Below are 23,799 nucleotides of genomic sequence, written 5' to 3'. Positions count from 1 at the left end.
TATTACTGCTATTGCAAACATTTGAACAATGCTGTATTATATTTTCTGCTTGCAGGTCCAAAGGCGTCCACACTTACAGATTTTTGGCACATGGTTTGGCAGGAAGGTGCTTGCAAAGTGGTGATGCTTACCAACCTGACTGAACACGGAGTGGTGCGTTTATGCTTTTATATCTCTCTTATTACCTGAAGCCAATCTCCGCCAATGAAAATGTATGGTCTTACTTTTGCAAAATGTATTTCGCCCTTAGCAGGTACAGTGTGGAACAGTTTCTTGTTCGGTAACTTACATAATGTGTTTGAAAAAATATATATGATATAGTTCTCTCATCCTGGTATGTTCACTGTTCTCCTTTTCGGTTATACCTCATGTTTCCGCAAAAACGACCTCAGTGAAACCTTTTCAAGGCTACTCAGTCACTCTGAATTTCAGCAACACTCAGCTGGCCGGACTCTATCAGTGGCGTATGTTCTGCTTAAGCTTTACTTCTACTGGCGATATGACGGTATAAGTTTGTATGAGTCTCCGAAACAAATGGCAACGTGCTGGCAATGTGAATAAACCAGAATTTTCGTAAACAGAAAGTGTAGTCCTAGTAGGTCATAGCTAGAACCGGAAGCATTACTTTTTCGTATCTCTGTCGGTTTTTTGTTCAATATCAAAAATTACCTTGCTACCCAAGAAATAAAAAAATTAAAAGCTGCCTTGCTGCTTTCACGTTTTCATCCAATGCTTTTGTTACGTTAAGCACTACTCTACGAAGTTCCAAGAGGGGGTACAGCATAAAGGTTGCCCGTCCAACCCCGTCTCAGAAAGTTAGGAAGTGCCTTTGCAGTTTGACATCAATACTGCTGACTGCGGCACAAAGAGCACGCTGGCCTCACTGAGGAAACAAATTCGGCCGCTTGCATAGACGCATCTGTTCCTTCTTCTCAGAGACAGGTTTCTCTTGTTTTCTTGAAAGATAAAGTTTTTAAGGCTTTGAAAATATTAGAATAAAAATAGGCTCATAAGTGAGCTCTCCAGGATACGATGATATTAGACGCCGCCATCTCCTATGCTCTCGCAAATAACCCTCTTTAATGATGAAGAAAAGAGCATAATAACGCATCCTCCCGCTTTTCGGGAACCGGAGCTTGGATATGTCCTAAGCATGCGTTGTCTTTACATATGCATATCGTTCGGGGCTTGGACTTCTACATTGTTAAAGGAGTGACATTAGCTTGGTATGGGTGGGAGAATGTTTCACGTAGAATGAAGATATTAAAAATTTATTACCTGGCAATTTTCTTTGTTTTTTTTTATTTTTACTTTATGTGCTGTAGTTGGTATGTGGCTGCGTCCTGCAGCACAGTAAGGTATTTTGGTAGGTCAAAGCTTTTAAGTATATTGTGTCGGTCTCTAAGGTGCAGGTCCACTATGCATGGCACCATTCGAAGGGGCTGTGAGCTGACAGAATTGACCAGATGCTTTCTGAGAACATAAAAACTTCCGTTAAGGGGTGCCGCCAGTTTTGGGGGTTCTGAAAGGACTACACTTTTGTTTTGGGGCCATTCCTCAGAGTCTTCTTTTCTTTCGTGGTAATACCAGCCTGCTTCGCGTTAAAAAGAGGATTTCCTTAATTAATGCGCGATCGCGATACCACCCGTAATCAGCTGGTGTGGCAAATAACTTCAAGAGCTTATGCCGGTAGCAGCACGCAAAATGAGACAGTGCCTTAAATTCAAAAACATAACCAAGAAAGAGAGAAATGTGTAAAGCACGATGCGAGGTACTATACGTGTACTAATACAAACATATGGGAGAGGCAATTCAAAGAATACAAACAGAAGTGGTGGAAATGTTAAATAATAAAATCTAGGAGTGTTTCAGATATTATATTCTAGAGAGGTTAGCAAAAATAGAAACAAATCGGCGCCTATACAAGACACAAAATTCCTACAATATCAGTGTGAATTCCTACAATTCCTACAATATCAGTGTCAAGCAGTGAGCCAACAACATCCTAAATCCAGCTTCCCAGTACCGTACCTTCGGTGAAGAATGCGGCGATTCAGGATCCCATGAGAACAAAAGTGTCATTTCGAACGCGGGTGGCTAACGACTACCAATAGCTTAATGTGGGACGGTTGGTTCGACATGATCACGGGTTTTAAAGGCGCTTCGTTTGTCTTGGTTGTTCTTTCTCGTCTAGTGTCCGCGTTTTTTCTTGCCCCTTTAAACCCTGTGATCTAACGACTACATACGATGATGTGCGACAAAATCCTCCTTCGCTTCACGACATTCCAAAAACCTGGGGGCCTCGGCTAAACGCGAGCTTTTACACACTAGCTTATAATGCAAACAACACAACCGAACGAAGACTTCACACCTGTTGGGCTGTGTACCTTCCTCATCTGCACATTCTAGTACCTTCCCCTTTCTTAGTCCAGTAAAAGTTCCTCAATGCTTTGAAGCATTGAAGAACTCTGTCACAGTGCACGGTTGCATATGATGGTGAAAACCAACGCCACCTGTATAACATTGCCTGTCGCGTCAGCTGAAAATTGACAAGCAGCCGTGTTTCTGTTGCTCTTTCCTTCCCTCTTCCACTCGCTTGCCTTCCCGCGTGCCTCTGCCCTGACTTCCGAACGTACGGTAGTGCCGCTCCACGGAAAATATACAAAACGATCTATAGGGTTTGTGGAGCCTACGAAAAAAAATTCCCCCGCATTTCCCCGAGGGGGAGAATGTGAAAGTGCGAATGCACGGTTGTCGGCCCGCTTGCGGCGCTTGCGCTCGGCCCCCGCAGCCCACCGCACCACCGCCTCGCCGCCTTCTCTTCCATCTCTTTCATCGGGTTTGTAGTATCACGTGTACACCACGCAGTTATCAAGCCGCTATAACGCCGCTGAGTCGCCAACGCACGCCGCTGACGACGTAGTTTGAATGCGTTAAAGATATAAGACGGGTTACTGACACCGATATCAGCGTCGCGTCCGTGGCTTATTCGGTAGAGCGTCGGGCTGCGGCCCGCAAAGTCCTCGGATCGAAACCTGGCGCCGGATGCTGTTTCATTTTTAAATATAGAGGAGCACTGCGGACGCCGCCGCCGCCGCCGACGCCGGCGGTGGATGGTTTGGGGTCGCTTATAAAGTGCATTCGCGGTCGTACACCGTCATGTTAGGGCCGTCAGGGCGCGTAGTTTCCCCGCTGAACCGAGGTGTGGCGCGCACCTGCACCCCCGCATCGCATGTCCCTTCTGCTTCCATTCGGAGGTGGCTGGCGAGTAAGGCAATGTTATACAGGTGGCGTTGTCGGAAACACTCCACTCTTGGCAGTGACATGAAGCGGGGGTAGGTTTTTCTCGTCATTTTGTTTGTTGCGTGGCCGCGTTAAAGATAAGTGGTGAGACCGTGATTCCACTAGAATGAATCTGTGCGTATTTTTTGTAATTTGGTTTATTATCGTGGGCTATCGAATGTTACTTACACTTATGCCAGCGTTGGGCCAGTTTTCTCTGTGCATTGAAACAAAACTCGCCACAAATGCAAGCTCTTTTGCTTATTCACAATTAGTGAACTGCGAAGTTTTGTTCGTACCATTGCTGTTCCGTCGTCCCTGCACCAACGTGCACTGGTAAAACCTTCATACCCTGGACAGGCGTTCATATGTCTGCAGGCTTGTCCTAACAGGCTGAAGGATAGCGGGGCATTTCCTTATGCCATCTTTCGGGGCGCACATGCTAAAAACGTCACCCTCCTGATTCTTATGACAAACCCCTGTGTATTTTTTGGCAGCAAAGCAGGTGGTATGTGTGTGCGGAAGCATAGGCCGGCTAGAAAAAAATGTCAAAGTGTAGCATACCCTGCTGTTGAAAAGGAAAGTTAAGGCCCAAAATAATAGCTGAGAAAACTTCCATGTTCTAACATTTCTTTTTTTTACAGTCGCCTGAGACGTCTTAGCTTTACAGGATGGAGAATGACATGGCTTCACTGAGGGAAAGAGAGAAGGAGAACCTTTAATTGGAGTAGCAGAACTCCAGCTCAAGTGCGGATCCCTGCAGGGCATCCCCTACACCGCCGGTCTTAAGCGCCTAATTTGGCACTTTTCAAACTCCACGCGGCTTAACAAGGCTTGTCGATGTTCATCGTCTTCACATTGATGCGATGACTGTCCTTTTCTAAAACTGGGATAGCCGGAAAGAAGTGTTGAGGAAATTCCAATATATGCGTTATCCGCAGAAAGTTTGCTCGGGCGAAAAAGAATTTAGGGAGGCTTATTTTACCCGTACAAAAGTTAATGCTCAAAAGAGATTGTTCCCGAAATTTGTAAGGGAGCAGCAATGCCTTCATTTCCAGCGAACCCATTTCATTGGCTTTATTGGTTATTTCCGGCATATACGCTTAATGTATGGTGCACTTTAAATTACATATGTAAAAGTGTGCAGACTGCTTCGCCTTACATTGCCCAATACCCGAATATTCAGTCATGTTTTGTTCATTTGCAGACGAAGTGTGACCAGTATTGGCCAGAGACTTCGCAGAAGTACGGGAGCTTTATGGTTACCTTGATGAACACAGACACGCAAGTCGACTTTGTCGTACGAGAGTTCCAGCTCACCTTGGTAACTATACCCTGCTTTACTTGACAGCGCATTAATCAATATATTTCAATAAAGCCCTTGCAAGTAATTTAATTGTAGTCTTACCTGATCCACGACAGGAGAAAACAGTGGGATGAAGCGTCAGTTGGTATAGTAATAGGAGTTCGTACTCACATTCAAGTGCAACTCAGTAAAAACAGATCATGATTTACGAAGATGGCCGGGAAGTTTTTTCACGTAGAAATTAGCGAACAAATATGCCCGGAAGCAATAATACATACGCGCGAAATCAAAACGATATATTTTCAAAGGTCTTGTGCTAAATTATTATGTCGATCTGCGTTGAACACATACAAATTCCCGGCGCTGGTATGAAAGGGCCATTAAAATTTATTTCTCCAATCTTTTGCGTGCACTACCTCTAAGGCTTTATTTGTGTTCACTACCATATACGGGTTCAGAATGATCATATGATCATTTGAAAGGTCTTTATTGCATAGCATTCTTTACCGGGTACGACCACAGCCCCCCTGCCCATTTCTACAAAACTGCAGATTTGGCGGAAGTAACACCTACAATCATTATAATAACTTAAATAGACCTAATTATTCGGACAGAATTTTTTAAATCTAGAAAATAAAACACAAAAAATGAAATTTTTGCAATAATATGACGAAAGATACGCATCTTAAACTTCTCTCCACAAAACCCAAGAATAAAGAAAAGAAGACCTCAAAAATACGTTCCGAACACGAATAAAAATGGCGTAAATTACACACCGAGTAACGCCATGCATTTCTACAAAATTGCAGATGTGGCGAAGCAAACACGTGTAATCTTTGTTATAGCGTAATTGGAGATAATTGGTGGAACAGAATTTCGGAAAGTAAAATAGAAAAAATACAAAAAATAAGACATTAGCAATATTGATCTGAAGAAATAAATATGCATCTCATACATCTGCCCCCAAAATCGAAGAATAAACGAATGAAGATCAACAAAAGAACGTTGAAAATACGTGTAAATATAGGGTTAATGAAACGAATGTGCAGTACTTCTTGCTTCTTCAGAAAAAATACATAATAAGAAAACTAAACACACTTTGTCACAATAGTATTTATTCTAATCGTTTGCGAATGAAGCAAAAGAAAACGTAAGAAGAACAAAATATTCTAACGTCCTTCGCTACTGATTGCCATATTAGTCTGTAAAGAACAACTCTAGACAAGTGGCATCAGAATGTTACGCATTACAGACAATTCTATCAGTTTCTGCAGATTTATTTTTGCAAAAATTTATTAAACCGTAACTAAGATAACAAACTCGTTGATAATAAGCTTAGTATTAAAAACAGTTTCCGAAGCATATTTACACACAATACAAAAGTTAGGTGGTTTAACTTGGCCCCCATGCACACAACTCCGTCAGCCAACAAACCAAATTTGGGAAAATCTTGCACCAGGCCTACTAAATGGCCCAGAAAAAATTATTATCCCTTCCTAAGGAAAGCTGAGAGAAGCTCGGCCCCTTTATCACATAAAATCTGCGTGAAACGCGCGTTAAAACCTTCGTTAAAAGTGCGGACAACCTTCACTGAAAGTGCTTTCATTTCACTGAAAGTGCTTTCAAACACAACGAAGGAATCCGCTATGAGAGTACCACGTCACCGTCTAAGTATTTCTAACAGTGTAGTTCTTAGGTCAGTCTGAGTAGTAACATCTATGTATGATTTGATTTTATTCAAACGTCTGTCAGCATTGCAATACGCGCGCATTTGGCTCTACTAATAAATTCAGCGTTACCCCTTTTCATGAAAAAAAAAACAAATATCGAAGTCACAAGAGCACGTAGTATTCCTGGGTTCCTGGGTGCACATTGCGTATTTCCTGTTATTGCAAAAACTGCTGGTGTTTGTTTGCCTCTTATTTATGATGTTCTTCCTTTTACTTGTGCTGCTTCGTGTTTGCCGTGTAAGGTGATTAAAACTTGAACTTGTCATATTGAACTCCACTTTGGGGAAGGGGTATACAGCTAGCCATGCTGTTCGTACAGCTTCTTTTTCTTGCCACCCTATTCTCGAAGGATGAAAAAAAGGAATTAGTATTAACGTAGTTTGGGGTTGCTGCACATTGTTTACTAAACAACGCCCTGCGGAATCATTTCCCTGACACGATAAGCAAAGGGAGAATATTGCTTTTAACTTTCAATTTTTTTCACCAGGACGACGAGACTCGCACAATTGTTCAGTTCCATTTCACTACTTGGCCGGACCATGGAGTTCCCCAGTACCCAGATGCTTTGTGGCCTTTTCTCAAAAGAATACGGGATTTCCAACCACTGGACCACCAACCTGTAATCGTCCATTGCAGGTATCAAAACGCCATCTGAAACCACAGCCCATGTCTTGTGTGAAACGGGGGAATATTGCATATTCGCGTGCTTACTGTTTGTTATATGAAGAAAAACAGTAGTAAACAGCACCTAAATGACGATTGTAAGAGAAAAGTTAAAACAACAATATTTGCTTCTTGTGTGTAGTCTTGAAGATGAGCAATGGCGCAAAATTTCAAACACACTAGTTTTAAACTGCATGATTTTCAGCGCAATGCATTAGCTACGTCTAAAGAGATTAAACGTCATAAATTACACAAGGAGTGTCAAACGGCAAGTATAATTCTGCTTAGTTATTTCCCATATTTTCAAAAGCGTTGCTTCAATGTGGAAATAGCAGCAAACTTTTCCAGGTATTTTATGAAAAAAATACGACAACTTCGTCCCTGAAGGCAGATTACCAGTGAAAAAACGTAAAGCAAATTTCATACAAAATTACGATACCGAGGCGAGGATAGATTTTTCCGGCTACCTAAGTGGCAGTCCTGCAGGGACCAGAACTTCTATAATTTTACGTTAACACATTTAGTGCCATATGACCAATACCCTAGACCACAGCCGTACTGTGGTGTACATTTAGCCATGATGGAACGTCAGTAGTGCGGCACTCCTGAAGCATGCAGAGCCTGCATGCCCGAGCGGACGCCCGAGAGGACGCTGTCGGGCTACGGCGGAAGCGCCTAAAAAACAATAAAACGCACACAACAGTACCTCGCGCCTAGGAATGCCCGAGGCCTCAAAGGCACTTGGTGCGTAGGGATTGTGCGATAGCGTGACGACTGATTTTGACCCCCTCCCCCTTACTGGAGGCGCAGGACAAGCCTGGACCACCAAGTTTTTCTTGATTCAGAGTGGTTCTGGCATGCCAAAAACATACGGAACACTGACGTTACGCCCTTGCTCCAAACATATAAAACTGTTGTGTTGGAGGGCCAGCATGTAGGCTTCAAACACAGAGGAGTTGTTCAGTCGTGCACGAGCCCTTCAACTTCTCGTAGAACATTGAAGACTATTGTATTCTATAAACATTTCATGCAGTGCCACCAATCAAACCTGAGCCTTTACATACTGAATGGCCGAATTCAGATACGAGCGAAGATTGTAGGGGCCCAAAATAATTTACAAATATAGTTGCATCCTTCGAATGGAGTGAACAAAATCTTTCAAATCAGGGGCTTGACGACTAAGAAGACCCCCAATTGCCATTACTCCCGAACGACTATAACAATGAACTTTTTTTACCTTTTTGGAGAGTGTCAGTTTGTTCCCAGAAATGTTATGCCCTCGCCAGACAAGTTTTCGCTGTGCTGTCCTAAGGCTATAGATCCTTACATTAGTTTTCTGCATAATATATTTTTAGGCCCACGGTTCTACTCTGTTTGTCCAGTGTGGTAAGCATGCTTTGTGATTCGTCCTCCGAGTTACTTAGCAAGGCAACGTCATCAGAAAATCTGAGGGTACTCAGATATTGTCCATTAAACATCACTCCCACCTGTTCCCAATCCAACGTTCTGAATACTTCTTCTAAACATGCTGCGAATAACATTGGAGAGATCGTGTCTCCTTGCCTGACGCCCTTCCTTTTAGGTATTCTACTGCTCTCCTTACGGATGGTGATGGCAGTTGTGGACCCATTGTCCACTAGTATTCTTACGTAATCTTCTAGTATTCTTACGTAATGCTCACCAACCCCCTGGTTCCGTATTGCCTCAATGACTGCTGAGGCTTCTACCGAGTCAAATGCTTTCTTATAGTCTACCAGGGCTGTATATAGGGGTTCACTATACTCAGCGCATTTCTCTATCACCTCATTGATCGTGTGAATATGGTCCATTGTTCAATTGCCTAAATTACGGAACCCTGCTTGTTCTTTAGGTTGACGGAAGTCTAAGGTTGCAGAAATTCTGTTAGCTAATACCTTAGCAAGTGCCTTGTAGACGACTGACACTAAGCTGATCGGCCCTTAATTTTTCAAGTCCTTCATGTCACCTTTCCTATAGACTAGGATGATGTTGGCGTTCTTCCAAGAAAACAGTACGCCTGCGGCCATTAGGAATAGCGTATACATGTTTTCCAGTTTTCGAAGTACAATTTCTTCGCCAAATTTCAAGAGGTCTGCTGTTATCTGATCCTCACCATGTGCTTGGCGCCCTTTCATTTCTGTCAACGCCTTCCTTACTTCTTCGGTCGTTACTGGTGGGATATCTATCTCCTCTGAACAACTTTCTCGTTCGGCATTATCCTGGATGTCCCGGCGAATGTACAAATCCCTATAGAACTCCTCGGCTATTGTGACTATTTTATCCCTATTTGTGATGACATTGCTTTGCTTGTCTTTAAGTGCATACATCTGGTTTTTGCCCACGCCAACGCGCCTCTTCACTGCTTTCAGGCTACATCCGTTCTTTATAGCGTATTCTATCTTCTCCATATTATTCGAACTTGTTTATGGCATTTCACGGACAAGTGACAGCGATTGGGCTCTAGGAAAGATAGTAGCTTAGTGAAGTTACAAGTAGCAGTAATGATCACTCGTAGAGAGAGAGAAAATGAACTTTAAATAAACTGAGAAAACCTTCAGAGAAGCGTCCTTATTCAAGGCGGCCGAGTCGAATGTCGTTTCCATGCAGAGGAGCTGATCTTCCAGGCGGGAGCTAGGCAAGGCTTTCCCAAATCTTAATGGAAACGCGTGGTTTGGGTGGATCCAGGATAGACTTGTTTTAGGCACCTACTATGTGTATGGGGTTCCCAGGCTGTCTGCAGGAGCGACGGAATGGATAAAACTGTGTTCGGTCAAAAAGGTGAAGTCTGGTGGGATCTGGGAAGGTGTTAACCCGTAGATCGCGGAATAGACGTCCTGGTTTATTGGTAGCAATTTGCGCTGGGAGGAATACGTTCTACGGAAGAGCATATAGTGCTAAGTAATTTCCTGGTATGTGACTGCAGAATGCATGCACTTGGGTTCGGCTTCAACAGCGCTGGCTGAGCGGGTCAAATCTCGAGCCACAAGGTTGGTCATCTTGTATTGCCGGGGCTTCCAGTATGAGCTGGTGCTTATAAAATCCTGGCTGGTCTAGTTGGTGGTCTCTGATTCATCATTCGAAATGTTGTAACATGCAATCGACGTTCGCAAAGTTGCGCCACGGCTGCTAAGAGTCTATTATGAGAAATTTTGTGCCCGTTTGGATAAGCCCAGGTGTTATGGCCGATTTCTCAGCTTGGAAGAGGCTGTGTTCGGCGGTTGAGATGCTAGACCTGTGGAAGCCTGCAGAACATTAGCACAGACAAAGACAAATCATTAAAGAATGCTGTCGGGTGTATTTCGAATCAAACCAGTTGATCGTTCCTCAATTTTGATATTAACGCTTAGTTGCTTTCAAAAGTCGTACCTGATATATAAACACATTTTGAAAACCCTTTGATAAATATAAAGTATGCATTAGGCAGTTAGTTATACTTCACTGGGAGCTATAAATCTTACACAAGAAACACTACAACAGCACAGTGCATGCATAAAGAAAGACCTTATATAGCATTCAGGTGGTTGTCACGTTAATTTCGGGCTATTTTGATTATAATTACATTTATAATTGCTCGAGAAGCAGAACGAGGCAAAATTTTCAAATTCCCAGTACCCCAAAGATAACACGTTTGGTCCAACCCTCTAATCCACCTTAACTGACAGGCTAAGTCGTCTAATACTAAATAATCAAAACACCAATCCATCCCAGTCTAAGCGCTAATGCACATTATTCGAATTTATTTCACGCGCCCATACATTTTAAACTTGAGCACATTCAATACAACATAAAAATGATATCGCGTCAACCATAAAAGAGCAAATGAGAAGGTCCCAAGTTTTTTCTTCAATTCTCATGTTCCTTAGATCAGTAATCACAGGACACAACAGTACTCTAGGAGAAAAAGTGAAGGTGACTTAGAGAACGTTGAGTTTTGTATCTCAATGCTGTTTGTATATAACTGCCAATTCAAACTCAATTTAGTGAAGTAATAGATTTATTGTTGATGGTGCCTCTGTAGGCCTTCACAAGGGGGTAGGGATGCATTCGAATTAACAACACATTGAAAACTGTACACGATATCAAACACCATGCAGACAGAAACCATAAATAATATTCCATGATGTGGTGCCTCGGAATAGGAGTTGTAACCTAAGTTAGTCTAAATGTAAAATATGCTTTGGGCAGATGGGCAGTGCCTAACACAAACTGATTGTATATACGGAAACTTGACGTTCAATTGAGAGTGGTATAAATAAGAGAACGTGATTGGCCTTGGGAACTGCAGACTATTCAAAATATTTCGAGGTGCTGCCTTCCGAAGGGTAAAAATATCTTCAGACGTATGGTAGGGTACCGAAACGGAAAACTAGAAATGACAGTTTTGAGCCCCCAGAACTGGTTCGGAACGGTTCCTAACATTCGTTACAGTTCGGGTTCCGCTCCAACGTGGCAGAAAAAGTACCGTCCCGGTTAAGCCCGGTTACGGGCAAAAATTCGGTTTCGGTTCCTGCTTTCGCTTCGGTCCCGGTTCCGGTTCCACACCCTGTCTCCAATTACCCTGGCGCTCTCCGCAACGTGCAGCCCACCGCCGGCGCGGGTCTGCTTGTACTGCTCTGGCGTTCCTATAATACTGGCATGATTTTTGATGAGGTGAAACACGAAATTCTAACGGGGCAGATGTTAGGTGTAGGAAACACGAGTGCGCGCTCACACAGTGGTTCATCATTTACCAGTTACCCAGGGTACTCTCCACAACGTGCCTCTGCCTCAACTGCCGGCGTGTGTCTGCTTGCGCTGCCCTGGGAGCCCCACAAAACCGGCATAATATTGTGTTAGAAAAAATGCGTAATACCAACAGTCCAGAGGTTGGGGGTCAAGTTACAGTTGTCGCTGGCCTTACTCAAGGACCGAGCATTCCCCTGTTAAATTGGGTGTACTCTCCAACGTGCCCGTGCACCCACTACCCGCACGTGTCTGCGTAAGCCGGTACAGCGGCCCCATAATACTGGCATGATTTTTGAAAAGGCAAAATGCGAGATTCTAACGGCGTAGAAGTTAGGGGCAGGGGACAGGGGTACACGTTTGACTCACGAGTGCCCCAGGTACCAACAGTTAACGAGGGCCCTCTCCTCAACGTGCCGCTTCAGCAACTGCCAGCGGCGAGTCCGGTTGTGCTGCTTTGGCGGCCACATAATACTAGCATGAATTTTGATAAGGAGAAACGCGAAACACTAAAGGTGCAGAGCGTGGGGGTAGGGGACACGGGTCCGCTGTGGTCTCACGGATGGGCCCATTATTCACTAGTTTTTCCGGGTACTCCCCACAACATGGCGTCTCACCCACTGCCGCGCGTGTCCCCTTGCGCTGCTCTAATGACCCTGCAATACAGGTAGTGATTTTTGATGAGCAGAAACACGAAATTCCAACTGCGCAGAGGTTGGGGGTAGGGGACAAGGGTACGCGCAAGCCACCCCCAATGGCCAAGCTATCACCAATTAACGAGGGCGGTCTCCTCAACGTGCCAATCCACGCAAGTGTCGGCGGTATCTCCGCTTGCGCTTCTCTGGCAGCCCAACAATACCGGCATACCCCTTCCGCGTAAGGGCCCCTACCGAGCTTTAGGTTGAACACAAACTTTGCACATGAACAACTAAGAAGAAAAGCAGTTTTCTTGGCCTATGAAATGTCAGGCATGCAGTTAGGGTTGTATTTAATGGTGAGTAGCTAAATTTCTGGTGAACATATATATGGCACCGCAGTTGACCGGGCTGAGGTGGTAACATCCAAAAACCACCGTTATTCACACTGATGCTTTCACTGGCCCAGAATTTCTAGGAAAAATCGCACCTTTTAGAGAAAATGTGAAACAGATGTCATTGTTTTAAATATGCTTTTAAAATAATCTAGGACCTATTTGTAATGGGAAGGTTGTCCAATTCCCAGTTATGTAGTTATGTGTTGCTTGAAATTTGCCTGAAGTTTTTTTGGCACTGAACACTGATAAAATTTGCACACCATACCACTAATAGAAAGTGTGAAACACATTTATTCTATGTACCACAAGGATCTTTCGGCTGTCGTTGCCATTGTTTAATATTGTTTTTTTTTCAATTGTCATTGCCAATTATAACCATAAAAGGTAAATTACGTTTCTTGTATTTCTTCCGGAGCAAGGCAAAAGTGACCAATTAAAATTGGGTAACACATGAAATATGAGTCTAAAAGCGTTAATAAGGTGGCATCATCGCAGTCGAGCAGTTCTTCAAGTTCTCTCCTATTCTTTTATCTTTCCTTTCGCCTATTGTTCCTTTTAAACTTTTTTCCTTATTTCTGCTATTCTTTAACTCCATAATTGAGTTTCACTGCTCCTTTCAATCAGTTTAGTTTCTCTTTCACTGCGACTCAAAGATACGCTGATTTATTTTACGCTAACCCTTTACTTGATAATAGGTTCTCAACGCTGTAGCTTCTATCAACGAGTTACCCACCGCGGTGGTAAGTGGTAAAATGTTCTGCTGATCCTAGGGACGCGTGTTCGATTCCATGCAGGGGCTGCCGCTTTTGCGATAGAGGAAAAAACTGAAAGCGCGAGTGTGCTCAGATTTCGGCGCAGAAATAAAGGTCCCCAGGTGGTCAAAATTAATCCGGAGCCCTCCACCTTGGCGCACCTCATCGCCTGTGTAGAGTCGGCGTGTTAACTCCACTACTCAATCAAGTCCATTCGCGTGTTCCTGATTGATTTGATTGTATGGTTTAACGCGCCGACGCAACGCTGACGATGAGGCGCGCCGTGGTTTAGGGCTCCGAAATAATTTTGACCACCTGGGGATCTTTGACGTGCGCCGAAATATCGTACACACGGGTGTTTTGGCTTTTCGCCTCCATCAGAAAAGCGGCCGCCGCGGCCGGAAATCGAACCCTCGACCTCGTGATTGGCGTGTTCCTGCTAGTACCCATTAGAGTTTAATCTTTTTAACCAACGACTCGTTTATATGTGCACATGTTAACTAAAACAGAGTCTAGCATAGCTTGCTAAAATGAAGCCTATTAAGGGCATTTATTTATTAGGAAAAATTTTAGTGCCAAATAGCCCATTTCAGCAACGAGTTCCCCTGAGCTCATCTTTTTGAGTTTTTAAGCCTCTGACTCTGTGTCTTCGTTGACACCCTGAGCCTTTCAATTTTATTTTCAGTGACGGCATCGGTCGAACGGGTGCCTTCCTCCTCGTGGACAGCATGCTATCCCAAGCAGAAGCTGAGGGCGAAGTCAACCTTGTCGCTCATCTGTATGCCATGCGGCAGAACAGAGTTGACCTCGTAGAGTCACCGGTGAAAATATTTGGACTTCTTTCTACATCAGTGCTAATCAGATAAATATGGTAGCCTGTAATAACAATGTAATGCTGGTGTGCATCTCTCCGGAATATGGAGACAACTTCGACGAACATAAACTCAATCATAAAAACGTAATTATGGTAACTGTCGTTCGCCGCTCTGGTGTTTTTGTCTACGCTCTGCCGGTACAAGTTTTACTCGTTGCCGAAACGTTACGAAGAATCAGCTCTACGCATGCTGATTTTAATAACAAAGGGAAGTCCAAGCAGCTATGCGTGATATTCCACGGTTGCATGTAGAAACAAAAACATCTATAAATGTGTCCTTCAAGTAGGAAGGTTCTTTAAACAAGAATATATTTATAAAAAATATACAGTTTAAACCTGGACAAAACAAAGTTGCGCAAATTCGCAATTTCGATTACATGTAGGTTTCGAGGTGAGGCATCCGGGAAAGAAGAAGAAACGAAACCAAAATGTGAGGCATCCGCGAAGGTTAATTCACACTTCAAGGATTTATCCCACAAAAAAAGGCGGGATTGACGCGTGCTACTTTCCCACATGCTCAGTCACAAGACGGTACTCCAAAGAAGCAATCGCACTTACCCGCGTATTCAGAAATGTAACCTAAGCATCACTTTTGCCTTTTGACACTTTTAGGTGCCTTAACGCGTTTCAAGGACCAAACATGTTGAAAAGGCACCTTTTCAAGACCTTGATGGTATCCGCGCACTTAAAATATGTAATAGGGTGCTTATTGGTATACTGTACCGGGCGTTTACGTTCTTGTTTCTCGCCGGCGGACACGGCATTTAAAATTTCGAGCGCGTTTCGGCAAGGCAAATCTTTTTTGTTTTCTGGCAGCAAAACTTACCACCGACGAGCCGACTCCACAGATAGCGTGGGACGGCCGCGGAACGACACGCCTACAGGCAGGCGTAGCATCTAATCGACACTACACTCGCACGTGGAAACGACCGGTAGTTTGCGGTGCGGACGAAATTCGCTATATTAGTGTGGTTCTCCACCTGATTTTTTAGAAAAGTCACAAAAACAATAGCGTATCAGCGCGGAGAATTCGTTACATTAAGGTAAAGGGCTACAGCGCCTTTGCTACTTAGAGGTCGCAAACACATGTGCTCCAATAGGGCTGGCAATAGAAATTTAAAAATTTTAAATCAAGAAAGCCTTTATATAGAGGTTGTTAAATCCAGGTTTAGCTGTATTGTGATTCAGTTATTTGTAGAAAAATTGTTCACTTTTACTTCCAAACGTTTAAACCCCCTTCAAAAGCAGACACTGGTCGCCAGGAAAGTAACGCTCCATTCCCCGTCCGCAAGATTGGCTTGAGCAATATTGTAATACTAGCAGCAACATTTACAGGAACTCCTTGAAGTAGTTCGTAAGAGTGAAGTATACTGAGAACTGTACGCGTGCCGGTCAAGCTACTCATATTTTGAGTGTATTGTAAAGCTTTTGTTGTCGTTATCTAACCTCGCAGGAACAATACATCTTTGCCTACGAAGTTCTGGTGGAAATACTTTGCTCCAAGAAGCACAACCTGTCGATCGGAGAATTCTTCAAGCTCTACCCGAAGCTTAAAGCCAAGTTTGCTGCAACTGGAAAGAGCGTGATTGAACTGGTGTTTGAGGTAAACGCTAACATTATGGCCTAGGCGAAACTTTCTTTCTAGTGTGTCTAACTGGTTTAGTGCGGAAATACAGCCTGTGGTTAGATGGAGCTGTCTTTGGACTATGAACAGGACAATGGTGGGAAGTCATTCACATGTTCTGGAACATCATGCAAGAGTTAAAATCTTTTTTCTTCGTAAAAACGTTTCGTGGTGAAGTGATGATAGTCTGTTGACTATTTACCTTATTGATATTGCCTGTATAGGTGTTCATGTGGCTCAGCAGGAGTTCGGTACATACTGTTCATGATATGTAAAAGAATAATTTGATAGAAGGAGAAACGTCAAGTTGAAAAGGGGGGTAGTAAGAGGAGGGAAACATTTATTGCTTTTAGCAGCTTCTGGAACTAGTTTCTGTGTACACGCAGCGCGAAATAAAATATAAGATAATAATTCAACAACCTCAAGAACGGTGGCACAAAACGGAAGAAATTCCCAAGAAGTCTATAGTTTTCCAACCACACGATAATCAATTTTAGTAAGATGCGCAGTAAAAGAGAAATGCCGGAGTTGAAAGGAGGATATACACTTTGCATGCATGTACAGTTCTGCAGATTTGCGCTTTGGTTCGTAGCCTCCACCAAAGGGGAAGACCGAGAAAGAGAGAAAGAACTGCCGAGTCCCACTTCCAAAACCCGCGTGCCGGTAGTCGCCAAAATCCACGTGATCCTCAGTGCAACGGCGGCAGCAGATGACATATCTTGGAAGATGTTTGCTACATCGTTTGGAAAATGTTTTTCGCAAAACGCACATGAAGGCGTTCATTGAGGCCTTCTTAACAGAACCCTAAAAAAGTAGGACTCAATTGAAAAGTTAACCTGTCCTATTGATTAAACTGAAGAAATTGTTATGTACAAATACCTAATAAAATCACGGTAGTCTTTTTTACATGGTTGCACAATAACCTGACACGAGTGTTTCTACATTTGTTGCCCATTTCGAGTCATTCATAGCCGCTTCAAAACAAACATTATCTCACTCACTTTGAGTATTCGAAAAGCATTGGGGAGATGACGCAATATGGTTTAAAATGCTCCTGTTTTTTCTGTATCGGGTTCTAGTAATCAAAAAAATAAATAGTTGTCACAGACTGTTATAAGGAGGTTGAAATGTCTTTGTGTGGACTGTAACGTACCTAAATATACATTTGTACGCCACCACATCCAATATTTATGTTACAGTCAAACCCGACTATATCGAACCCGTTTACATCGAAGTATCCTCTATATCGAACTATTTCTGCGCACGGAATGTATTCTATCAGAATGTATAGCAAAAAGTACGCTTACATCGAACAGAAATATCAGCAACTACCGATATATCGAACGCCAGCGGCGCAAAAGTGCCCCCCCCATAAGTTGGCTTTCCCTCGCGAAGGAGGACAAACCCGCCGACACACCCTCGAAAAGTGGTTTAGCCCGGCGGTTCCTGTGCAGCTCCTTCACCTCGCTCTCTCTTCCTCGCTCTCTCTTCCTCTCTCTCTCGGGCTGTTTCCGCGTCGGGAAGCCGCCGTCGACCCCCAAAATAACAAAGATCCTGGCCCTCCCGCCTCATTTGCTCAGACAGCCAATCACAGGTTGTTGTCACTCCAGTTCTCTGGTCGCTGGAGAGCCGCGCGTTGTTCTTTTTGCTGTTTTTGCGTTCGAAGTGTTCGAATTGTCGGCATGTGTTGGACTTGTACTGTGTAGCCGTGATGGCTAGCGCGAAGCGACAGAACTTGCCTTTCGCCGTGAAGCTGGAAATTATAAACAGAGTGGGACATGGTGAGAAGTAGTCCGTCATCGCCGCGGCTTCGCGGCGACGACGCGCTTCGCAGTCGACGACACGCTTCGACGACGAGCTTCGCTGCCAGCTTCGCAGGCAGCCAAGCTGCTTAATAGAAGAAAATTAAAGACTACTTGGTGCGGAAGTGAGTTTGTTTCATTAATAAAGAGCTTTCATAAACGGTAGGTGCTTTTATGCTGTCCAATTTTTCAGCATGCATATATCAAATTATGCCATATATCGAATTCGCGGGCAGTTTTTTTCGAGCAGTTCGATATAACCGGGTTTGACTGTACTTGTTTAACATGTGAAAAATAAGCCTCTTATGACGTTATATCCTGCAAAAAGATATCTTTCTTCTTCCTTTTCTCTTCGTTTTTCTAGTGCGCCTAAAAGAGAAATCACCTAAAAGTTACTCCATCGCACTCTGTTCTCCTATCTTCGCTCCTGCGTTCTAAGAATGCGGAAATAACACCTTTTGCTTGTATTATTGATAGTTTCTCATTGAGAAATAGCATAATGCCAGGGAAGTGCGGTTAGTTTAAAACTAAATCAAAACAAAAATTGCACTCTCCTATTCTTCGTCTACGATACTTCCACAAGCTACGCTGCACTGTGCATTTGTGATCACAACATGGCATGGTTACGTCAGTAACAGCTACAGGATCAACCAGTTTTGTACAAACGAGAATTTCTTTCAAAAGCAAAGCTGTTTAAGCTTTTAGTTTCGACGCGCGTCTGTGACAGATGAAAATATCAAGAACAGATACCAAGCGCACGTGAGCGCCCGTCGTAAAGAAAGTTTGCACGTGGGCTTGCACCACGTCATGGCTCGAAAACACCAAGAAGAATACCTAGAACACGTAAGCTTGCGCCTCGTGAGGAACGCGCAGCGTTGGCCAGCTCCATCTTCGGGAACACTCTGTCCCACGTTCGTGGTGTGATCTCTCGCGTGCTGCTGTACTCGCCAGTTCACGTGCGTTCACACTTGATGTGTTTGGCAGAGACGCCGAATTCGCGCTATCGACGCCGAGTTCCTGAAGTTGGTTTTCACGGGTTATTATGCGTGCGAGCGCGGTCAACTCTGGGAGAGGTGAAAACGTGCGGTCTCCGACGAAGGGAGAGGGGCCGCCGGATCTCGTGTTTCTCCCGCCTTGCGTCGCTAGTGCCAGCAGTAGATATTTCTAAAGCAAAGCCTTCTACATCTGCCAGCCAACGGTTCTTCTGTGCCTTGCAGAAGAACAAACTCCCAACGCGGCGGAGCAGGTTGTTAGAGGGGGGGTGGAGGAAGGTTTCAATCATGGAGCCCACTGTAGATGGCGGGGCGAATTTCCACAGCGTTCCCCACGCGGAAGCGCCTGCTCACAGGCGGCGGCGTCGTCTGCTTTGTCGTCTGCTGTAGCTACGGTTGATTTCGGTCTGTTTTGGCGCTGCTGCGGGTCTATTTCACCTGCCTTTGCACGGCTTGATTAACTTGTTGGACAGTTCCTCCAGGGTAACTCGCACAAGACGGTATTAAGTGGTGTTTCCGTAGACATGGTAAGGGTTGTTTTGCAGGAACGAAATATACAACCCACATACAGTCATGTAGCCGCTAGAGAAACACTACTTTTTCCGCACTATTTGCCGAATGTCTCTCCCTTTTCTAAATTGTTGAATACCAATTCGGTTGTGTTTTGAGACGTATTACAATAGACGAAAGGAGCAAGTGGGTCTGAAAAATAGCGATTATAAAACTTTCCTCAGCTTTCTTGCAATTCTCAAACTTATTAAACTAACTTGTTTCAATCGGTATAAATGGGAATCACTAATCTCACTTGCCGAATTCTTTCGGTGTCTGCACTTGTGAGCCCCAAGCTTGCACATCAGAATGGCGAGATTTCGCTGTCTCACCCTTCGAAAGACGCTCCTCTCTGTTTTTTTCTCCCGACTCACAACCGGGATACAGTGACGGCGTCCGCCGCTCTACATTGGCGTGGCCGACGCTGCTGCGGCTTTTGGGACGCCGCCCCCACGATTTTCTGGTAACGGCTGGCAGAATCTCAGGTTTCGCTCTTTCTAACCCACGTGTGGTAATTCAAGGGACGGCGCATGGGCAATTGTTGGGGGTGTTCTTTGAATGTTTGCTTTCCAACCACCTTCACAGCGTGGATTGGAGCCAATTCTTTTTTTCTCACTTATCAAATGTGAGCTAATATTTAATGACTGCATTTCACTACCAAAAAAAGCGACGAGGCCGAAGAAGAAGAGACAAACAAGACACTCGCAAACAAGAGACAAACAAGTTTAAGTCTATCGAGTGTTCTGTATGCTATCTCTTCTTCGTCCTCGACCCTTTTTCGCTTTTAAAACACTGTCCGTATATACCAAGTAGCCCAAATTGCTGTCTTAAGCAATTTGGCCGGATTACGCAATCATTCTTAATACGTCTGCCTGATGGTTTGGTTCGGGTTTCACTACTTGGTCTAAGTACATATATCCGCTGACCGTTTCCAATCCCTCTCCATCTTTTTCACACCGTTCTGCTCTCCCGAGGCTATTGAGAATTACTTTAGTTTTGTGCACATAATTGTCAGGCCCACGATTCTACTCTGCTTTTCAATTCGTGCTTTGCGATTGGTGTTCCGAGTTACTTTGCAAGGAAAAGTTATCAGGAAATCTGGGGATTCTGAGGTATTCTCCATTACCCTTACGCCCGCCTGTTCCCAAGCCAATCTTCTGAATGCCTCTTGTAAACACGCTGTGAATCCCCTTGGAGAGATTGCGTCTCCTGGTGTGACGCCCTTTCTTGTAGGTATTTTACTGCTCTCCTTATGGATTACTATGGTACCTGCGGACCCATTGTAGATTTCCTCTTTTATTCTGACGTAATGCTCGTCAATACCCTACTTCCACGATTCCGGCATGAGTGCCGAGGTTTCGACCGAGTCAAATGCTTTCTCATAGCCTATGAAGGCTCTATATAGGGGTTGAGTATACTCCGCGAATTGCTTACTGCCTCATTGATCGTGTGAATATGTACCATTGTTTCATAGCCATTACGAAACCCTGCTTGTTTATTAGGTTGACTGAAGTTTATGGTGGCAGAAATTTAGTTAGCGATTACCGTGGTAAGTACCTTGTAGGCGGCTGACAGTAAGCTGATCAGCCTGTAATTTTTTGAGTTCTTCATGTCACCTTTCATATCTTTAAGGATGATGTTTGCTTTCGCACAAGAATCCGGTACACTTGAGCTGATTAGGTATTGTGTATACTGATGTGCCAGTTTTCTTGTACACTTTTCCCGCCATAATTCAAGAGGTGTAGTGTAGTGTAATGCAATCCCCACCACGTGATGTGCCCCCTTGAATTTCTTTCAGAACATTTTTTTGTTTTTTCTACCTCATCTGAACTACTCCCCCTTCGCTGTTATCAAGGATGTCGCCTCTGCTGTACAGATCTCTAGCAATCCTGGGCTACTTTAGCTATTTTATTCCTATGTGGGATGACATTGCCTTCCTGTCTTTATGTGCACACATCTGATTTTTCCCTATGCCTAGACCCCTCTTCACTGCTTTCAGGCTGACTCGTTTCTTAACAGCATGCTCAATCCTCTCCATATTCATACTTCGGTGTGTCAGCTGTCTTACACTTATTGAGAAACTTCGAATGCTCCGACATTCTATTCTGTCAGGTGGGGTGGAGACTGCCATGCTTTGCGGTTTCCTAATTTAACATTTCCTCCTCTGGAAAAGTTTACCACTGTCCTGCCAAGCAATCGTACCTCCGACTACTTCTATACACTCCGTAATATTGCATGTAAGCATGTTGTTAACTTCGCGTGTCGTAAACTCTGCTTCGTGGGTTAAAGCTGAATATCAGTTCTGCAGCGCGATCTTGAATTCTGCGACTTTCCCGCTTACTGTTACCTCATTGATCGGCTTCTTTCGGACTATCTTGTTACGTTCTCTTTTAAATTCTACCCTAAATCGAGATCCTACTATACGGTGGTCACTAGACCTCACCCATCTCAGCACTTCCACATCCTGCACGACGCCAGAATTATCGCACGGTATGAAGTCTACGTCATTGTTACTCTTCCCATTTGGTGTCCTCCACGTCCACTTCCGGCTCTCCCGTTAGTGGAACAAGGTTTTTATAATGCGTAGATTACGCCGTTCTACAAACTCGACAAATAAGACACCCCTGTTATTCTTACAACCCAGATCATAGTTCCTAAATGCCTTCTCAACTGCCTACCTTAGCATTCAAATCTCCAATAACTACGGTATACCGTGCAAATACAGTATACTGTATAGATACAGTATACGATACTGCGGTATAGGGTTTACATAGTGGAGTAAAGGAACTAGTACGGCTAGAAACCACGCCGGTGGCGCACAGTTCAGCGCCTTTAATATATTACTGACAAGGAACCTTACCGAGTCATTATGGAATTTTGTTTACTATTTATTTATTTGTTATTATTTTTATTTATTTAGAATACGTCAAAGGCCCCTGTCGGGGTATTACATGAGGGATGGGCATAATTAGCAACAGATTATCGATTCAACAACAGTCTTAAATAGATGTGGGTCAGACTGGGCATTGCGAAGGCAGGCAAGTTGTTCCAGTCTCGGGCGGTTGCAGCAAAAAGGAGCAAAGATGAGCAGCAGTTTGTGTTGGCGGAGGATAAACGGCTCGGCGATGGTTTGTATGGCTGGATAATCGATGAGCAGGCAAGATGGCTGGAACGTTAAAAGAAGCGTGAGAAGATTTGTAAAAAAGACACAGTCGAGATATATAACGACGTGATTGCAGGTTGTTGAGGGGGCGACGAGCTTTAAGTTGGGAAACGCTGGAATGATAAGAGTACACAGAGTAGATGAACCGGGCTGCGCGATTTTGTACAGAAGCGAGTAAGTTAGCTATATGTCAGATGCCTCCAGGTAGCTCTAATAAAACCCACAGACATGTGTTGTTCCGATAAGCCCAAGGCCTCTTCATGCTATTAAATGATCGTCGCTTCTAATTTAAGTATTGGCCACCTCCCTGAATTTTCGTACTACATCTGAGCCACCATAAAAGAGATCCGATTGTTTAAAACATCTTTGTGATCCCATTCTTTATTCCCGCAGGACCTCAAGCGGATATGTCTCCTTCCAGGTACGGAGGACTTCAGAAGCGCTCGCGACGCTGAAAACGCTTCCAAGAATCGCTCGTCCGAAATACTGGCCCGTACGTTGCCCAAACCTAGACATTCATCTACGTTCTGGTGCTGGCAACTGTTTATCCGAATCACATTTCAAATTCTACGCCGTCTTTCCAGGTGACAGTCGGAGGCCCCTTTTGAGGGCAACATCTGACGGTTCGAAGACGGACTACATCAACGCCGTATACGTTGATGTAAGCAACCATCGCTTCCAGCAAAATGACTTCTATATTGATGCGAAAATGGCAGCCGTTTCTCAAGGAGGCCGTAGCTCCAGCATATTTTCAGATGTTTTCTTAAAGCATGATACTAAAGCCTGATAATCGTGCTTCAAATTTTCTAACCTCTTTGGGTCACATATTTTTATCTAGCGTATGCGTATGGCAACCCAACGCCGAACAATGCAGAGTCGAGCTAAATGTAGTCACATCGTCAGAAATAAGGGTTTTGTTTTGAGAAAACATATTTGGTGATATTTGTTCAGCCCAGTGTTTGTACCAAATTACCCCTTCTATTTTTTGTTGGGGATCTGCCAGGTGCGTTAACCGGTATTTTTTCACTGAAAAATTAGCAACTACACCGCTGCTTATATATCGTCCACTGCTTGTATACTTTTCTAATAGACAGTATTATAAATGTTTTAAATTTTATGGTTACATTTCCCCTTAACATCCCTTTCGAAATCAGAAAAGTAATCAAATGGCCTCGCACAAAACACACTGCTGGTTTCATTCCGCTTCCCAACGTGATTTGGCACCAAGGTAGTTAAACAATTTTACAAAATACCGGGGCAGGAAACATTCACATACATGTCAATGCAGC

The 23,799-nt window shown here is 43.9% G+C and overlaps 2 protein-coding genes across 3 annotated transcripts in view; both read left to right on the top strand.

Moving 5' to 3' along the window:
• The window catches only part of LOC144162552 (receptor-type tyrosine-protein phosphatase T-like), a 616,771-nt gene that overhangs the window by 234,703 nt on the left and 358,269 nt on the right, over positions 1–23,799 (top strand). The window lies entirely within an intron of this gene.
• Positions 1–23,799, top strand: part of LOC144162167 (receptor-type tyrosine-protein phosphatase epsilon-like) — a 128,549-nt gene that overhangs the window by 84,869 nt on the left and 19,881 nt on the right. Inside the window, exons 17-23 of the mRNA XM_077692647.1 lie at positions 56–153; positions 4,490–4,606; positions 6,806–6,954; positions 14,192–14,327; positions 15,834–15,983; positions 22,904–23,003; positions 23,095–23,171. Of these exons, the coding sequence (XP_077548773.1) occupies positions 56–153; positions 4,490–4,606; positions 6,806–6,954; positions 14,192–14,327; positions 15,834–15,983; positions 22,904–23,003; positions 23,095–23,171 (827 nt within the window). The remainder of the gene's footprint in view (positions 1–55; positions 154–4,489; positions 4,607–6,805; positions 6,955–14,191; positions 14,328–15,833; positions 15,984–22,903; positions 23,004–23,094; positions 23,172–23,799) is intronic.

This window comes from Haemaphysalis longicornis, unplaced genomic scaffold (genome assembly GCF_048455015.1).
Source record: "Haemaphysalis longicornis isolate Haplotype H1 unplaced genomic scaffold, Haemaphysalis longicornis Haplotype H1 scaffold_12, whole genome shotgun sequence".
Classification (NCBI taxonomy): Eukaryota; Metazoa; Arthropoda; class Arachnida; order Ixodida; family Ixodidae; genus Haemaphysalis; species Haemaphysalis longicornis.
This window is presented reverse-complemented; position numbering and strand designations above follow the sequence as displayed.